The sequence below is a fragment of the Fusarium coffeatum genome (genome assembly GCF_003316985.1).
Source record: "Fusarium coffeatum strain FIESC_28 chromosome Unknown BRIP53273_contig_379, whole genome shotgun sequence".
NCBI classification, from domain to species: Eukaryota; Fungi; Ascomycota; class Sordariomycetes; order Hypocreales; family Nectriaceae; genus Fusarium; species Fusarium coffeatum.
The window spans coordinates 21,105-38,876 of record NW_022158168.1 but is presented as its reverse complement, the minus strand read 5'-3'; the positions used below and the strand labels follow the sequence as shown (position 1 = coordinate 38,876).

The 17,772-nt window shown below is 50.2% G+C and overlaps 8 protein-coding genes across 8 annotated transcripts; 4 read left to right on the top strand and 4 right to left on the bottom strand.

Annotated features, from left to right (window-relative positions):
- Positions 1–703: 703 nt before the first annotated feature.
- On the top strand, positions 704–2,510 carry FIESC28_11278 (uncharacterized protein; the record flags this gene model as incomplete). Its single annotated transcript, XM_031165404.1, has 2 exons — positions 704–2,290; positions 2,337–2,510. The coding sequence occupies 2 exons, from the start codon at positions 704–706 to the stop codon at positions 2,508–2,510; spliced, it is 1,761 nt and encodes a 586-aa protein (XP_031010533.1).
- A 513-nt stretch (positions 2,511–3,023) lies between these two features.
- FIESC28_11277 (uncharacterized protein) lies at positions 3,024–4,000 on the top strand (the record flags this gene model as incomplete). Its single annotated transcript, XM_031165403.1, has 2 exons — positions 3,024–3,235; positions 3,289–4,000. The coding sequence occupies 2 exons, from the start codon at positions 3,024–3,026 to the stop codon at positions 3,998–4,000; spliced, it is 924 nt and encodes a 307-aa protein (XP_031010532.1).
- Positions 4,001–4,358: 358 nt separating this feature from the next.
- On the bottom strand, positions 4,359–5,933 carry FIESC28_11276 (uncharacterized protein; the record flags this gene model as incomplete). The annotated part of the gene is made up of 4 exons (XM_031165402.1): positions 4,359–4,508; positions 4,571–5,314; positions 5,512–5,634; positions 5,889–5,933. 4 exons carry the CDS (start codon positions 5,931–5,933, stop codon positions 4,359–4,361), a joined length of 1,062 nt encoding a protein of 353 aa, XP_031010531.1.
- A 1,368-nt stretch (positions 5,934–7,301) lies between these two features.
- On the bottom strand, positions 7,302–9,630 carry FIESC28_11275 (uncharacterized protein; the record flags this gene model as incomplete). The annotated part of the gene is made up of 9 exons (XM_031165401.1): positions 7,302–7,344; positions 7,397–7,785; positions 7,847–8,839; positions 8,901–9,049; positions 9,105–9,140; positions 9,196–9,222; positions 9,289–9,314; positions 9,369–9,419; positions 9,605–9,630. 9 exons carry the CDS (start codon positions 9,628–9,630, stop codon positions 7,302–7,304), a joined length of 1,740 nt encoding a protein of 579 aa, XP_031010530.1.
- A 1,376-nt stretch (positions 9,631–11,006) lies between these two features.
- On the bottom strand, positions 11,007–11,648 carry FIESC28_11274 (uncharacterized protein; the record flags this gene model as incomplete). Its single annotated transcript, XM_031165400.1, has 4 exons — positions 11,007–11,260; positions 11,321–11,344; positions 11,401–11,561; positions 11,614–11,648. The coding sequence occupies 4 exons, from the start codon at positions 11,646–11,648 to the stop codon at positions 11,007–11,009; spliced, it is 474 nt and encodes a 157-aa protein (XP_031010529.1).
- A 949-nt stretch (positions 11,649–12,597) lies between these two features.
- On the top strand, positions 12,598–14,264 carry FIESC28_11273 (uncharacterized protein; the record flags this gene model as incomplete). The annotated part of the gene is made up of 4 exons (XM_031165399.1): positions 12,598–13,261; positions 13,311–13,510; positions 13,567–14,109; positions 14,166–14,264. 4 exons carry the CDS (start codon positions 12,598–12,600, stop codon positions 14,262–14,264), a joined length of 1,506 nt encoding a protein of 501 aa, XP_031010528.1.
- A 187-nt stretch (positions 14,265–14,451) lies between these two features.
- Positions 14,452–15,166, bottom strand: FIESC28_11272 (uncharacterized protein; the record flags this gene model as incomplete). The annotated part of the gene is made up of 2 exons (XM_031165398.1): positions 14,452–14,796; positions 14,849–15,166. The coding sequence occupies 2 exons, from the start codon at positions 15,164–15,166 to the stop codon at positions 14,452–14,454; spliced, it is 663 nt and encodes a 220-aa protein (XP_031010527.1).
- Positions 15,167–16,244: 1,078 nt separating this feature from the next.
- On the top strand, positions 16,245–17,567 carry FIESC28_11271 (uncharacterized protein; the record flags this gene model as incomplete). The annotated part of the gene is made up of 1 exon (XM_031165397.1): positions 16,245–17,567. One exon carries the CDS (start codon positions 16,245–16,247, stop codon positions 17,565–17,567), a length of 1,323 nt encoding a protein of 440 aa, XP_031010526.1.
- Positions 17,568–17,772: the final 205 nt, after the last annotated feature.

Below are 17,772 nucleotides of genomic sequence, written 5' to 3'. Positions count from 1 at the left end.
GGAGGGAAGGCCAGGCCAGGGTGGTTGAGGCGTCATGTTAACGGATATATTTATCGTCCAACTAATAAGGCTGGAACTGAGTATCGACATGTGAGTTAAATTATTCCCTTGATAGAAACTAAGGAATCCTGGAGCTGAAACAGGAATATCAAGGGTTCTCCAATACAATGATACTGTGTCCACCTGTCAGTACAAATTATCTGTTGCTGCTGGGTACTCTACCTCTATGCTGTAACTGTCAGTTACGCAAGCCTCCCCCTGGAAGCTGCATATCAATCCCTCCCTTGGAATTGGTATTCAAGGTTGGCTTCTACTATTGGGTCACTGAGCGTGTCTCCCTGTTTCTTGTCTCTCATCTCCACTTCACGCCGCAAAACCAGGTACTAAGGCAGGAACGGCTACTGCATGTGGCATGGTATCACAATACTGTAGTTATGGTACAGTACAGTAGGTAAGTACATTAATACCCTACCTTCCTCAAATATAGCAGGAACTTGTTTCCTTGCCTACAACTTTTGAGGTTGTACCTGGACCTTTTTCATTCTCGCATCTCATTCTCTTACTTTGCTCTTCACGTCGCTCCTTACCTAAACCCAATCAATCAATCAATCATTTGATACTTCCCTCTGCTCTACGTCGGTGATATCATCACTTGACTCCAACTCTTACATTTTCCTCCCGCGATGCGCATACAGTAATCATAATGTTGGCCACTTTCCAAGGGCGACCAGCTCGCCGCTACATCACCCTTTTCATTCTCGTTGCTATAACATGGTTTCTTGTCCACAACTTTCGTCCCTACGAACGTTACCGTACCGTGAGAATCGGCACCTACAACTACCTTCCCAGCAGCTATGATTGGAGTAAACAACAAGTTTTCCACCCCGTCCAGGATGTCAAATCCCCCCCGAACGGAACCTTCAAGCTGCTGCCAACCATCCAGAAAGACCGCACCGACGGTTACACCGAGGACACCGAGACCACTGCCAGGAAAGCAGCCATTAAGCAGGCTTTTACAAAAAGCTGGGAGGCTTACAAGAAGCATGCATGGGGCGCGGACGAGCTTGCGCCAGTTTCCCTTCAAGGCAAGACCACCTTTTCTGGCTGGGCAGCCCAGATTGTCGATGCACTTGACACCCTCTGGATTCTCGATATGAAGGATGAGTTCAAGGAAGCTGTTCAGGCTGTCGCCATGATCGACTGGGCCCGCACTGGTGATAGCTACCTTAATCTCTTCGAGGTGGCTATTCGCCATCTTGGTGGCCTCCTTTCCGCCTACGAGCTCTCCGATGAAGCTGTCTTACTTGGCAAAGCCATCGAGTTAGGTGACATGCTTTATGCCGCATTCGATACCCCCAATCGGCTGCCATCTCACTGGTTCAACTTCAAGTCTGCCAAGACTGGAGGGCAACAAGCCGATGAACAAATGTCTGGCGCTGCAGGTGGCTCGATGTGTCTCGAGTTTACTCGCCTGTCCCAGATTACCGGCAATCCGAAGTACTACGATGCCACTGAGCGCATCAAGCAGTTCTTCTACCGCAACCAGGATAACACCAAAATTCCTGGCCTTTGGCCACATGTCATGAACTACCGCGATGAGACAGTTGATGACGAACGCTTTACCCTCGGAGCCGGTGCGGATTCACTCTACGAGTATCTTCCCAAAATGCACGCTTTGTTAGGCGGCCTGGATCCTCAATATGTCGAGATGACCACTAAGGCTCTTGACACCGCCACCAAGCACCTGCTGTTTAAACCTCGCAACCCCAATGACTTGAATGTCTTGATGTCGGGTAATGCAGTACCAGGCGATGATGGCGCCGCGCCCAAACTTACTGCTGAAATGCAGCACTTGACATGCTTTGTCGGTGGCACGTATGCTCTGGCTGGTAAGTTGCTTTCGCGGTCTGACCTGGTCGACCTCGGCTCTCGTCTGACAGCTGGTTGTGTCTGGGCATACGATGCTTTCCCAACCAATATTATGCCCGAGATTGCTGAGCTTTCACCCTGCGACTCTATCACTAGCAAATGCCGTTGGAGTGATGCGCCCGTGGAGAAGAAGGACAAACTGCCTGAGGGCTTTGTCCGCGTCCGGAACTCGGAATACCGACTGCGCCCTGAGGCTATTGAGAGTGTCTTCTATATGTGGCGCATCACAGGTGACGACGTCTGGCGCGCCGCTGCTTGGCGCATGTGGGACAACATTGTCAAGCAGACCGAGACTCAGGAGGCATTTGCTACGATCAGCGACGTCAACAGGAAGGGCAGTGACAAGCGTGATAACATGGAAGTAAGTTTTCCATTCCCCATTCTCGGATCAGAACTGACATCACCAGACATTTTGGATGTCCGAAACTATCAAGTACTTCTATCTCACCTTCGAGGACCCTAATGTTATCAATCTTGATGAGTGGGTGTTGAACACTGAGGCGCATCCTCTCAGACGTCCCAAGGGTGAGGAGCCTGAGACTCCTAAGAAGAAGACGTCTTGGTGGAAGTTCGGCCATTAAGCTATGACTTTTTTTTAATGATCAATTCTTTCTATTTCATATTGGTGTTTCATGGGTTGAGAAAATGGAAGCATGTTTCAGTCATTTAAATTTGCTATAGGGGTGGGCTTGGATCTGTGAATACAATTCAGATCATAGCTTGCTCTTTCCCAGATACGCAGATAAGCCGTAAAGACAGATTCCATTACACAACAAAGTTGAACTAGTAATAGGATACACCATTGATACTCTCGAAACTGCTCACCTCAAGTCGAATCTTACAGGGTAAGGCATTGATGTCATCTCCATACCCACTCACCAAGGTGTTAGCGTGCATCTCGCTAATCGCATCACCCCGCCTCGCGCATGTAGATTCGCTCGAGATCATAGATTACATCACCACCAAAAAATAATGTATCATAACCCATGAGTCTAATTCACTTACACCTACATACAACACCATTGTCAAGCGGTCTTAGCTTGAGATCAACCAGTTCAACTCTTCAATCCCTCTAACCACAGCCGTAATGCGGCATGCCGCTGCGTCCCTCACTTCTCTGTAGCTTGCGCCCTGCGCCAATTCCCCAAGCTTGCGGCGCCAGACTGCTCCGGTGTCGGACACCAGCTATTGTTGTACATGGACTGCAAGTTCAGCAGCGAAGAGGTCGACATGATGAGGTTGCCAAGAAGAACCATTACGAACGGCTGAATGTGAGGCATGACGCAACACCGGCCGAAATAAAAAAGTATGACCAGTGGCTCGCGACTCTTACAACGACAAGTATCTGACAATTCCCAGATCCTTCTATTCACTCTCAAAAACACACCATCCCGACGCCAACCGCTCCGACCCAAACGCATCATCCACCTTCTCTCTCATTTCCGAGTCATACACAGTCTTGTCTGATAAATCTCGCCGTGCAGCTTACGACCGCGATGTCTTACGCCTACACCACCATCCCCCACAAACAACCGCTCAACGCGGCTCCTACCACTCCCACCAGGCGGGTGGGCGTGCGCCTTCAGGCTTAAGTCGCAGGAGAGGTACCTTCCGCGGTCCACCGCCGAGCTTTTATCGAAGCGGAGGATGGGGAGAGCAAGCGGACAAGCGTCGCAAGGCGCATGAGGAGAGCACTGGCGGGGGCGGCGCATCGTCGCACGACCAAGAGGCAACGCACAATCGTCACCAGAACCCCTGGGGGGACCCTTTCAAGCACGAGTCATCTGCTCATGGAGGAATGGGACCCGGTGACGACCCTTTTGGACATCAGAACGACGTCCCGCACTTTGATAGGGAAGGGCATACACGAACACATAGACGAGAGGATGAGCGGCGTAAGGATCGAAGGCAGAAGAGGGCGATGGGAGATGACGACATCGAATTCGAGCCGCAGACGAGTATTACTGGGCATTTTATCATAATATCAGGCATTCTAGCGACGACGATATTAGCGCCTCTCATATATATCCAGTTCATGAGCATTGGACGGCAAAAGAAGGAGAAGAGTTAACAGGATAGGAAGAAAGACTGAAACCAAGTCTTCCATCTCCAAAGCAGTATACTGGACGTACAGCATGAAAGACAGACTAAATGGCATTGTCGGAGTTTTACAAATATGGATATACTTGTATCGAGAAACGGGGAAACCATTGCATACACATACACAGAGGTTTTGCAGCCAAGGGGAACAATAAGACATGCTAAGAACTTCAAGATTTTTTATTTGAGATAGTCTACATCCTTCGAGACCACCGCAATGCAAGCCTGTAAGGTATAAGAGCTGCTCGGCGTGAGACAGCCCCAGAGCAGAGTGTTCCAGCGAGCCTCTTGCTGGAATCTCAATAGAGGTATTTTTTTCTAGAAGCAGCTTAACCCTCGAAGGTGAAGCTGGCACCGAGCTTGTGGGTAGCCTGGTCGAGCTTTTGGGTGTCGAAAGAACCACCGAGACCCAGGGTGACGCCCTCGCGGAGGAGAACGTTGTAGGCGAGGGCAGCAATACCACGGTCGTTGATCTTGACCTATATTTCGGAACATTGGTCAGTCGCAAGCCCTTGTTTGTTGCAAATTCAATTCTACGAACCTTGGTGAAAGAGACGGGGTCGATGCGGTACTTGCTAGCAACCTCAAGACCGACAGCGTTACCGGTCTTGGAGTTCCAGGTAGCCTTGGCACCGGCCTCAACCTGAGAGTTGACCTTGTGGTAGTAAGAAGCGGCGAAAACGCTGAGGTTGTCAGAAGCGGTGATGGCAGCGCTGTACTGAGGAGCGGCGTAGCCGACAGCGGCGCTGTAGGCGGTCAGAGCAGCCTTGTTGGCATCGTAGCCAGCGGAAGCACCAGCGAGGAAACCCTCGTGGCCGACAACAGCATCGACATTGGCGACGGGGCCCTTGAGGAGGTCGAAGAAGGCACGGCCGTGGAAACCGGGCTGCTTGAAGTGGAGGTTGAACTTGGCACCCTTAGCGGCGGTGGCAGGGAGGAAGTTGAAGAGACCCTCAAGCTTGAGGCCCTTGGCAAGAGAGTCGGCGACCTCAATCTTGGTGTCGAGGGCGTTGGCGGTGTTCCAGGTCTGGGTGAGAGTCAGGCCTGTACGGGAGTAGAACATTAGCAACTGAGCATAGCCAGGTTGAAGAAGCGTCGCAAATCCGATCGGCCATCCTGATTTGGGCCCAAGGATTCGCGAGACGCTAAGGGAGGGGAGATTTTGTTTGCGGCGGGGTTTGGGTATGGATGGTGGAGATGGAGATGAATATTGTGAGGGTGACGGTGTTGAAAAGAGAGATGGTGATGTCGTACCGGTAGGCTTGTCGGTGTATTTTCCCTCAATCTGTGATAATCGGGTCAGCAACTTGTTGCAAAGCGAGAGATTGTATTGTTTCTCGATATGGGTCGATTCTACTCGAAGCTGTACAGATCTTATGCGCCGAAAGCCGCGGTCGACCGAGCACTGGCTTCCGAACCCCCGAACGAAAACAATACTGGGGGTCGCCATTGAGTTTGCTGGCGAGGCGAGGAAATACTCACGGCAGCAGAGGTGGCCTTCTCGTGGCTGGACTTGCCAGTGACCTTGAAGGCAACGCCGTTAGGGGCGGTGTCCTTGAACTCGAAGGTGGTGGCAGAGAGGTGGTAGAAATCCTTGTTAAGGAGCTATAAAACGGCGCAAACAAGGCGCAAAAGTCAGCAAAGCTCATAAACAGTAATGTTGCTGGTACAGCAATCGTCTTAGCTTCAAGAATTGAAGCAATTGGAACCTCAGAGCCATATTGTGTTTTACTCCTTGATCCGAGATCCAAAAGAGCAAAAAAAAAACAGACCGCCCAAAGTCGTGATGTGGTTACGACCAGAGGAACCAAGACAGAATACAGGTAAAGACGATACGGGGGAGGTTAGAATAAGCATACATCGTTGGCCGGCTTGGCAATGTCGGAGAAGGCAGGGACAGACATGATTGCGGTATTTGGTATCTTGAAGATTATGAGTCTCAAAGAAAGGATGTGATGAAGATAGAGATGGAGGTGGACGAGAGAAATGGGGGAGGAAAGCGGGAGATGATGGAAAGAGCCCGACAGAAAATAATGGACCTGACGGTTCCTTTCCTTCTATGGGGATTTACACAGGGCATCCTTCTACACAGGGTTTGATTGTTGGGGCACCCCGCTGTAGCCAGGATTGCCCAGGCACGATAGGTAAGCTCCACAGGGGCCCAAGCTCGAAGATTTGAACAGACCAACCCCTCCAAGTAAGAGATTGGCACATGTATCACCCAAGTCGGTTGATGTCGGGATGGTGCTGTGTCACTTTGTCGCTTGGCCAGCCGCGGGTGACCAAAATACCTACCTACTTTGTACCTTGCAAGCAACTATTTGCTGTAGAGTACGGATAGACTACAGTCATGTAATTGATCAATCTAATTTAGTAATTTAAAGGTTCCCCAGGATCAGGGCCCACGTGGAGGATAGACAGCATCCTGCTTAGTACCTTAGTACTTGGACAAAAAGATGGTCAACCAAAATGGTAACAAGACAATTGGATGACAGCTCATCCATCTACTCTGTACCATTATCATGATTCTACTGTACCTAATCCTCTCTCGACTTAACTTATATGGGCCCTGTCCCATTCAGACAGGTCCAACATTAACACAACTCGCTGCCCAACGAGTGCCATTATGCCCATAAACCAGAGTACAGACAGTATGTACTTTGATTATTCCACTTCTAGCTTGCATTTCATCGACGCATGAACAGCTCAGACACTAACAACTCATGTGACCCCATAGGCCAAACGTGTCTCCTCTAACTAGCCCATAACTTAACTACCAAGGTATGTGACTGCCATTCATGTTGATTGAAACGTCGCGGCATTGACAAACTTGATCGAGGACCACGTCGAAGAATATCGCTCGCCTATTGGTCAGTTCATACACACCCATTTCTATCCGACTGCTTTATCATGAGGACCCTTCATGCATAACCAACTCATGACACAAAGTCAAACATTGGCCATATGCTTAGCATTCACCAACACTCGCATTGACATGCACATAATGCAATTCTTGATTCCCTTCTAGAACCTTTGTCTCTTGTCTTTATTCGTCATTCCCATATCCATGTCCAAATCATCCGTCTTTTTACAGTTATCATCATTCCGAGGTATGTAAGCAATAATCCCAGACGCCTTTTTCTCTATTTCCAAGAAACGACACACAGAGTTGCTCTTCAGACCGGTTTCATGGCAGATACCTCAGATAGTGTAGGTTACAATGAGTCAACCAAGTCTTCTCTGCTTGGTGTTTTACTCGGTTCGATATTTCATTAAGCCGCGCTGTCATACTTGGCGTTGTGGGTGGAGATGGCTCTGTAAAGATATTAATAAACGCTCTTTCTTTCTTTGCATGGATGTCACTTACCGGCCACTAGGGTCAGTCTGCTTGGACCAAGTGGGAGTCCAGCGCATGACAGTTGACGCGCAGTGAGGGGGGAAGTGCTCGTCAAACATGCATCGGTACCAGTACGCCTCCTTGGTATCAGGGATATCGTTACCCCACTCAGGCTTAGGATTCTTCATCATCTCATCTGTGACCTGCTTCTCAGCAGTGTCCTTGAGAGCATCAATCCAACCATAGCCGACACCATCGGAGAATTGTTCCTTCTGTCGCCAAAGGATGTTATCGGGAAGGTAAGGCTTCTCATCAGGCTCGTCCGAAGTGTCGAAAGCCTTGCGGACGATGTACTTCTCGAGCTTCTCCTTGGTGATCATCTTGTCCTGAGGGTCAATGTTCATAGAGTACTCAAGGAACTGTTTGGTTCATTAGCACTGGGCACTCTGCTGAGCTGAGGTTCAAGGGAGATCAACTTACCTCCTTGTCAAGGAAAGGAACACGAGCCTCGAGACCCCAAGCGGATGTGGACTTGTTGGCTCGCAGACAGTCAGACAGGTGCAGGTTCTTTACACGGCGCACGGTTTCCTCGTGGAAGGACTCCTTATCAGGAGCAGCGTGGAAGTACAAGTAACCGCCAAAGATCTCATCGCTGCCCTCTCCACTCAGAACCATCTTAATGCCCATAGCCTTGATCTTTCTTGACAGCAGGTACATAGGGGTAGAGGCTCGAATGGTAGTGACGTCGTAAGTCTCGAGGTGGAAGATGACATCGGAGAGGGCGTTAAGACCATCCTCAATGGTAAAGGTCATAACGTGGTGCTTGGTTCCGAGGAACTTGGCGACCTCGAGAGCAGCCTTATTGTCGGGAGAGCCGGGCAGACCAATGGAGAAGGAGTTGAGCTGAGGAAGGTAGGTCAGAGTGTCGAGGTGATCGTCATCGTCAACACCAACAAGACCCTCGCCAGTGTCAGGGTCCTCAACGGGGAGAACGTTGCCGTTGGCCTCAAGAGCCTGTTTTCGAAGTCGGGTCACCTCACGCTGAGCGATAGAGGCCGTCAAGCTAGAGTCAAGACCGCCAGAAAGCAGAACACCGAAAGGCACCTCAGCCATGAGTCGCTTTCGGACGGACTTCTCAAGGGCTTGTCGGAGGACCTTGTAGTCGACGGGGGTGCTGGGAACCTTCTTGGGGTCCCACCAAGAGGGGTTGAAGTAGCGAGTGGTCTCACCAGTCTTGGAGTCATAGACGTGGCCAGGGGGGAAAGCGACAATCTTGTCACAGACGCTGTGCAGGCACTTCAACTCGGAGGCGAAGTAGACGGTTCCGGGCTCAGCGGAAGACCAACCCTGGTAGAAGGTGGTGATGCCGATAGGGTCGCGAGCAGCAATTGTACGGTCTTGATTCTTGTCGTAGAGAACAAAAGAGAACATGCCGTCGAGGTGGTTGGGGGCATCGGTGTCAAACTCGGTGTACTGCGATGTATCCGTTGTCAGATCTGTGCTCTTCTAGTCATGAACCAAGTGCTCCTCTTACCAAGGGGATGATGACCTCGCAATCAGAGGTAGTCTTGAAGTGGTATCGCTCCTTGAGGTGCTTTCGAATGTGACGATGGTTGTAGATCTCACCGTTGACAGCGAGAATGATGCTGTCGTCGGCGTTGGTCAGAGGCTGAGCGCCGGACTCTGGAAGCTTTATCAGTCGCGAGACTCCGAATAGGTGCAAGAGCTTGCGACTTACCAACACCAACAATGCTAAGGCGCTCATGGCACAGAACTAGTTTGAGAGTCAGACACGAGGGCGTGTGATTCTCAGGGGTTCATTGACATACTGGTATGGTTGGAAATAACACTTCCACCTGGAATTGCGACTTTAGTACTCGCGGTCCCATGAGGGCGACGATCCGGCCGTTGTTTTCACTTACTCCAGTCGGGGCCACGGTGACGAATTCTGCGCCGATAAGTCAGTTTCAAGAAAGTCTGGAATGGCAATTGGCGCACATACTGCTTGGCAAGCTTCAAAGCCGTGGGCTTGAACTTTTCCACGTCGGGATGACTGAGAGATCGCAGAATGTTAGTCACGCCATGATCTAGTAACAACTTTTCCCCTCCGACCGCGGGGTGATCGCAGTCCCAATTCCAATTCATTTCATGGCGGGGTTCTGAAGCCCCCCATGCCTTGCCCCTCCAAGGACGCCAGATAGAGATCCATGTTCATGTTCGCAAGGGGTAAGAGCGTACCGGTGACAGGCGAAGATTCCACACATATTTGCGGTTGCAGAAGTGTGTATTAGAAAAAAAAAAATGTTTGACAGAGGATGGTATGAGGGAGGGAAAGGAATGGGACAAGCAAGATTAATATTTAGCAGCAACAACCCAAGAGGAAAAAAAGAGGAGTCATAGCAAAACTCCACCCTCCCTCTTTCCGCCGGCACAGGCGATAAGTGCAGTGACTAGGTCATACCTACCATCTGCTTTCCACACCTAGGCAGGTACCTCTATCTGCCCGGAAGGCGCAAGGTTATTAGCGGTTATGGTCAGAGCCACTGAACCAGTCCTGTCAGGGACGCCTTCTGGCTCGTTAAGTCTATGTATCTATCCACAGGAGGCTCCGCTGCGGACGCGATGAGCATCTCTCTCCACTGCCATAGTGACTGACATCCATCCATTGAGTAAGATGCTAAATTGACTAGGCAGTACTGCAAATTGCCACGGTCTTCCTGATTCTATACACTCCATCATGTCTCGCCTCAAGAACCATTGGTACTTGACCTTATATCCACGGAAGAAGCTGTCCGTTGATAGATAACAGGCCATCGAACCAGGCCAAGCCAAAAACTTTTTTTTAGAGGTGTGAGCAAATCAAACGGCCGACTTCGGCTTGCAATTCGGCAGACATCATTGGTGGCCCGTATGACAAGCCCATAAGTTTGGGTAAATTACATAACTTGAATAAACTTTGGATTAAGGACTTTGATAAGGGGAATACAACGGGTATGCGCTTTACAACTGCTGCTGCTTCTATTGCCTGATAGGTGCCAGAAGAATTGTTCTCTAAGTTAGGCTACGTAAATAAAGTAGCCTTACTACTGACCTAAGCTCGCACAAGGTGAACGAATTATTTCGTCTTTTATGCTCTTGGCGACCAATTCTCCTGACACGCTCTTCTGTCCTAGCTGATCAGCATGAATGACATCTAAGTTACAGTATTGTCTTACTTCCCATTCTGGAAGATCAAGACTGGATCAGTGGGGCGTTCCGACAACGCAGCCGCAGAATGAATCACTCGCCGACAAAGATCGCGGAGCGCATGAACCGACAAGTGCCGGTATGATGTAGCATCCAGTGAAAGGGCAAAGACTCTGTTTAATCTCAATGGAACATGCTCCTGTAGTGGCTCGGGTTTGGTCCCTGTTCGAGGTGCAGTATAAAACCTCTTCTTAACAACCGATTCCTCGTCAAATCCTCGCACGCCTCATATCATGCCGTGTCACATATCCATGCTCCCGGGGTTCCTGCACCCCCTCCCATGAGTTCCAGGTGACTTTCCCCTTGGTATATCCCTTAACGCCATAGCCTGAGGTTCCGCACAAAGAAAGATTTCGTCTATATAGCCTCTATGCCAAGAGCTTGCAGTAGATGCTCAAGGGGTAGGGTTTTCGCGGACTGTACGACGGACACGTTTCTCGTACTCGGCGCGATCTCTCTTGAACAGATTGTACGCATCCGCCTGAGCCGGAGACTCGGGATTTGGGTCGTTCAAGAGGTCTTGAATACCAAGTAGAATTTGCTTGACAGTAATGGCAGGCTTCCATGCCTCTTCCTCGTTGAGAATGGACAAGCAGACGGTGCCGGAAGGGTAAACATTCGGGTGGAATAGCGGGGGGACAAACTTGCCTGATCATAAATTAGTGAAAGGCTCTTCTTGATCGATCGTACATCGTCGTGTCTACTTACACTTGGGAGGCTTCGTGGGGTACTCTGGGAAAAGTTAGCACAGGTCAATATCACAAGTTGGTTGTGTCTGTTGGTCTCACCGTCAGGAAAAGCTATAGTCAACTTAAAAAGACCACCAGCCCAGATGGTATTGTCCTTTCCAGGGATCCCACATTCCCAGTTCTTGACATCGAGAACACCTTCCTTGGTGCGCAGAGGCTTGGCGTAGAACCCGAAAGGATGATCTCGTCGCCACTGCTTCCTGCCTGGTCTCAGTATGATCCAATGTCAACACAAGCTGCAGACAGTCTCACCTTTCCTCTTGCAGTCTGTTTTGACACAGCGCCATAGTTCGTCCTGTAGAGAGATCGGTCGCGACGGGATGGAAAGGGGCTGTTGAAGTTGAAGAGGAGATAATCGAGAGCGGAGGGTCGCGCGATCGAAAAGCTGGACCGTAGTAATTAAATTATGATACAGACGAAGGGTCACGTTGCTGAGCACGAGGCGATGTAGATAGCCAGGTAGGTGGGTTGTCGGAAAAGGGAGAAAAGAAATGCGTGAGGAGACGCAGGCGGAGCCTGATGATGTTTGCGCGGATGTGCAATTCACAGAACGACGTCTTTGTTGATGCTTAGATGCACAGGCACAGGCCAATGCTCACTGTTCGTTGGTCGAGAAGTACGGACGCTAGGTGACCTATAGGTAGCCTAGGTTTCCGTTCGGGAAACCCGCCTGGGGGTTGTTAGGCTTCTTCAGGAGCAGAAACAGCGCTGGCGTGGCGGGGTGAGCCCCTAAGCTTCTAGTGAGGGGCTTCTATGAGCGCCCGTTTCTAAGCACATGGAAGGGAGAGTGACAAAATAAGAAGTCGGCTTGAGCGCGCCGTGGGAGGCATACTATTTGTTTATTTAATTCATCTTTACGGGGCTTATGTTGTGTACCTAAAGATGGACCGACCGTCTGGGCATCCATGGCATGGATGGCAGTCACCTGGACCTAACGCCAGTCGGGACATAATCATAGGTCACCTCGGCACAGTTAAGCTGGAAGCGGGCATCTATCCGTTCACTTGCCCACGTACCGTCAAGCGGTAGACTATCATTCTACATCACCTTCCACTTCACTTGGCTTCTACACAACAGAGCTTCGTTTGACTACGAAGTCTTCTACCTAGCATCTTTTTACAAAAACGACAACAACTAAAACCTGCCGACTTAACAGTCTTACTTCACCCACGTCCGTTGGCATAAGTGGGGGTGAGTAAGTGAGTTGTGTTGGTAAAACAAACAAGCTTGAGCATCATGAGTACGGAAAAGGACGCAGAAGTCGCCTTGAAGGAAGAGGTCAAGGGAGAGCTTACGGAAGCTGCTCAGGCTGATGTCAAGGATGAGTTGAAGGAGGACAAGTCTGAGGACATCAAGAATATCAAGGCCGAGAATGTTGCTGCTCCCGCCTCGGCTGACACTCACATGCCTGATGTCCCAGCCGCTGACCCTCCGGTGCTTGTTCCCTCATCAGTCGCTCCTGCTTCGGTGGAAGGGCCAGCCAAGGCGGTTTCCCAGGAAGTTTCTCCGGGTGCAGTTGTTCAAGAAATACCTACGACAGCTGCACACGACTCCGCCTTTCCGGAAGCCTCTCACAAAGAGAGTACGGCACCAGCCACCACTGCCGAAGAGATCGCGTCCAAAAAGTCCATATCTGAAGAGACCGCCCCTCCAGACGCCACTATCAAGGAATCTCTTCCTGATAAGGATACTAAGAAAGAAGAAACTGCCGGAGAGGATGCTCCTCAACAAGCTGCCGCTGTTCTCAGTGCCGTAGCAGTGGTGACTGCGGCAGCTGCTACAGAGGCCGTTGTGGAAAAGGCTGAGACTCTTCCGGCTCCTACAGCTGAAACGGCCAAGCCCGTTGACGATTTTGAGGATGTCCCAGACCCCGACGAGGATGATCTGGACGACCTCGATGGTGGGTTTTAGGAAATGGCGATATATGCTTGTTTGCTAATTCGTCTTAGATATGCTGGACGAGTTCTCTACCGTCAAGATTGATCAGCCCAAGCCTGCCGAAACTGCGGCTTCCAGTAAACCGGAAGTTCCAAAAAACCCAGCACCTTCTGGCAAGCAGCCCGAAGTTGAGGATGCCTTTTCAGAAGAAGAGTTTGCAAAGCAATTACAAGCTGGTATGGCTGATCTTCTAGGCGAACTTGGGCAGTCTGTAAGTTTTATCGTACCACAAACAACTGACTCAAAATAAGTGTTGACCCTTTTCAGCCCGACATGCAAGCTCAGTTCGAAGATATCTTTAAGCACATCGCTGCGGCAGAAGGGGCTGGCGATGTGCCACCTCCAAGCTCGTCAAAAGAGCCAGCGTCCCAAGCACCGCCCGAAGATGCTTCCTTCCAAGATAAAATCAAGCGGACGATGGAAAGAATGCAAGCGTCGGGGGATCAAGCTACAGCCGCCGCTGCCTCAGGGTCCGCCGATGACTTCATGTCTGAGATGCTCAAGCAGCTGTCCTCGGGTGATCTTGGCGATCTAGGAGGCGAGGGCAGTGAAGAGGAATTTTCCAAAATGCTCATGGGCATGATGGAGCAACTCACCAATAAGGAAATTCTTTATGAGCCGATGAAGGAGCTTGATGAAAAGTTCCCAGAGTGGCTGATTAAAAACCGTGACTCTACACCCAAGGACGATTTGAAGCGTTACGAAGAACAACAGTCCATTGTGCGTGAGATTGTGGCCAAGTTCGAAGAAAAGACTTACTCGGATTCTAATGCGAGAGATCGCGAGTTTATCGTGGACAAGATGCAGAAGGTGTGTTCATTTTGCGTTCTCTCCAACAAGTTTGTAGCCACTGACCACCCACGCAGATGCAAGCAGCAGGATCGCCACCCTCTGATCTAGTTGGCGACATGCAATCAGCTCAAGACGCTCTCAACCCAGGAGATGAAACCTGCAACCCTCAGTAGATACCGAGCCCGGATGCCCTCCGAGCCATCTATATATACCCTTTATCAAAATGATAGCCGTACACGTCAGATGATATGTGACAGGAATTTCCCAAACGCCGTATCGCTTCCCCGTGTTCCGATTAACCCCAACACCAAACGTGGTAAATGTTAAAGCACTGAAAAGACGACATATACCCCAAGCTCGCTATTGCATCTCAATATCACCAGAAGTGTCCATTTGGTCTTGTGGCTGTAATTCTGTGCTTTGCCATGCTTGTTCTTGCGCGATAAGTTCAGCAAAGACGTCGTCATAGTCTTCATCTGAGAGCGCAGGCGATGGTGCTCGCTGCAAAGGAGCCGTATGCTGATCTTCATAAGATGCCAGCATGGCTTCGAACTGCTCTTCCTCGTCCATCACCATCTCATCCTCTTCGGGGACCGAAGGATGTTCTTGGTAAAAAGTCGTGGCTTCTTCTATGTCTGCTTCGGTGATCTCGGGGGCATCATGTGACAGCTGTCCTCTATCGGCTAGGTAATTCGTTTTCAAAAACTAAAGCTACTGTTAGTAAAAGCGATATAGGAAGTGAAGGCTTCCATCTTACTTGTCCCTCGATATCTCGTCGTTGCCATGCCTTATCTTCACGGGCTTGCTTGACATTCTGAAGATACTGCTTTCGCCTGCCGTCTTGTACCTCCTCTCGTTTGCGATTGAGGGGATTGGGCCGTGTAGGACGCGAAGCGAACTTGAATTTGGGGGGTTTAATGGGAGAAGACTGAACTTGTCGTTGAGAATTCGCGTTCCGGTCAATGGGGGAAAGTGGCGATGACGCGCGAACGGGTGAAGAAGAGAGCGGCGATGAGACGACAGGACGATGGTCCCAAGTGCCAGAGAAGATGGGGGTAGGAGCAAAAGACAGCATATTTTCCGCTGTGTTGTTGTGAGTCTTCTGTTGCATAGAATCGAGGAATATACAACGTTGAGGACAATGTCGAGTGGGGGGGTCTTGAATGGTGTAAGAGCTCGGTGCGTTGATGAGAGGCGTGTTCGTGTAAAGAGGTTTACTGTAGACGCGAAGGGACGGGAGTCGCGGTCGCGCGATCACGTGAAGACAACGGCGGCTACTCACCTAATCTTATCGGGGCGGGTGGCCAATTCGCCCCCCGAATATCGCACCCGGGCCAAACCGAGCGATGGGCCTGGGCGGACGGAGGTTTATCGGAATCGGCACATCCAAGCAAAAAAACTGTTGACTTGCCTTGGTTTTGGTTGACGACATTGGACTGACTTGACTTACTCTGAGTTCTGTAACAGTGCAGACACATGTTCATTTCTTTCCCGCCGGATACTTGGCTTCTGTTATAGAATGAGTACCTACATTTTACTCCTTAATACCTTAACCTGTTAAAGCCCCTCAGCGGCCAGATGAACACCCTTTCTGTTTCCTTTGCGAGCCGTATCGCCACTCGATCATGGACGTGTTCGACTTGTAGAGGCCAATTGCTTCGAAGCAGACCTCTAAAGCACATTACCTCAAGGGGATTTGCTTCGAGGAAAGGCTCGCGGGGAAGCAATGGCCATAGGTCGGGTCCCAGACGGCCTCTATTGTATGCCTCGGCCGGTGTTGGAACAATAGGGGCAACCGCTCTTGCTTTCACAGACGATATAAAGAGCAGTTATGAAGCAGCGGAGCGCACAGGCAGAGTTGCGGTTGCGCTCGCTGTGTGTATCAACGAGTATGTTGCCACTTGCCACTGGAGGAGATGAAGCTGACATTCTTGATAGTTATCGAACGACACTAAACACAAGAGAAACGACCGAGGATCATGACGAACAGGAGAACATGTTGAAAGCATGTCACAAACGATGCGCCGAACGAACCCTGGTTGTGTTGGAAAAGAATGGAGGCATCTTTATCAAACTTGGTCAACATCTCGTACGGATCCCACCTTGACTCAAAAGGATTTGGAGTAGTTACGCTGACAACTATATAGAGCGCCATGAACTATCTCCTGCCTTCTGAGTGGACAAACACTTTTATCCCACTACAGGACCAGTGCCCCGTGTCGTCTCTTGAATCAATTGAGGACATGTTTCGCAAGGATACTGGAGAGGAACTTTGGGATTACTTTTCCGATTTCGCTTCTGAGCCAATTGGGGCCGCTTCCCTAGCACAGGTGCACTTGGCAACCATCAAGGGACTAGACCAAAAGGTTGCGGTCAAGGTTCAGCATCCTGAGCTAGAAGGTTGGGCACCTCTGGATCTTGCTTTGACCCGGTATACGTTCTCGACATTGAAGCGATTCTTCCCAGAGTATGACCTCGAGTGGCTCTCATCCGAGATGGATGTTTCCCTTCCCAAGGAGTTGGACTTCCAGGAGGAGGCTGACAATGCCCGTCGAATGAGGGAGCACTTTGCAAAGATACCGCAGTTACCACTGATCATCCCCGAGGTCATTTGGGCCAAGAAGCGTATCATCGTCATGGCTTGTGAAGCCGGAAATCGTCTTGACGATCTCGAGTACCTCGATAAGAGCGGAATTGATCGTGATGAGGTCTCGGCTACCTTGTCCCGCATATTCAACGAAATGATCTTTGGTGATGGGGCACCACTACACTGCGACCCTCATGGCGGCAACATTGCTATCCGCAAGAACACCAGTCGACGAGGTCTTGGACGTGGGCCAAACTTCGATGTCATATTGTACGATCATGGTCTGTATCGCGATATTGAACTTCCCATGCGAAGGTCATATGCTAAGATGTGGCTTGCGGTCATTGATGGTGACATGGATCGCATGAAGAAGTACGCACACGAAGTTGCTGGTATTGAGGACAAGGACTTTCCTCTCTTTGCCTCAGCCATCACTGGTCGGGATTACAGCATTGTCAGCAAGTCTGGATCTATTCTCGAGAATAGGACTGCCGACGAACAAAAGACAATGAGTGGCGCTCTGCAGGAAGGCTTGATCGTCGATCTTGTCCAGCTCCTCAGCCGTGTCCCTCGAATCATCCTTTTGATCCTCAAGACAAACGACTTAACTCGCAGCCTAGACGAGAACCTTCAAACTCGTCAAGGTCCTATTCGTTCCTTTATGATTCTGGCAAGATACTGCACAAAGACTGTATTCCACGAGAAGCTCGAAGAGATCAGCCAAAACGGGTCACTCTTCTGGCCTCTGAACGTTGTACGAGTAGTTGCCGCGTGGGTTGGTTTCATGCGAGTTGAGATTAAGCTGGAGGCCTTTGAGCTGTGGCTGTTTACGAAAAGGACGTTGGGTCTGGGAAGCGGAGAGTTCTCGGGGGCGGCGTTCCAAAGGTGATAGTAATGAATTAGAAGACATATTGACATAGAGCGTACGTAATCTACCGAGCTAGGCGGTCGATCATCAATAGAGGCAATATTCTTATACGGTGCGTCTCTGAGGTTTCTCTCTCGTTATCTTTACAGCATAGTTAAGATTTGCAAATGCAGGCATCGGGACCAGATGAGTAGTTGGCTAAAGGATCCAATCGGTCAAGAACTAC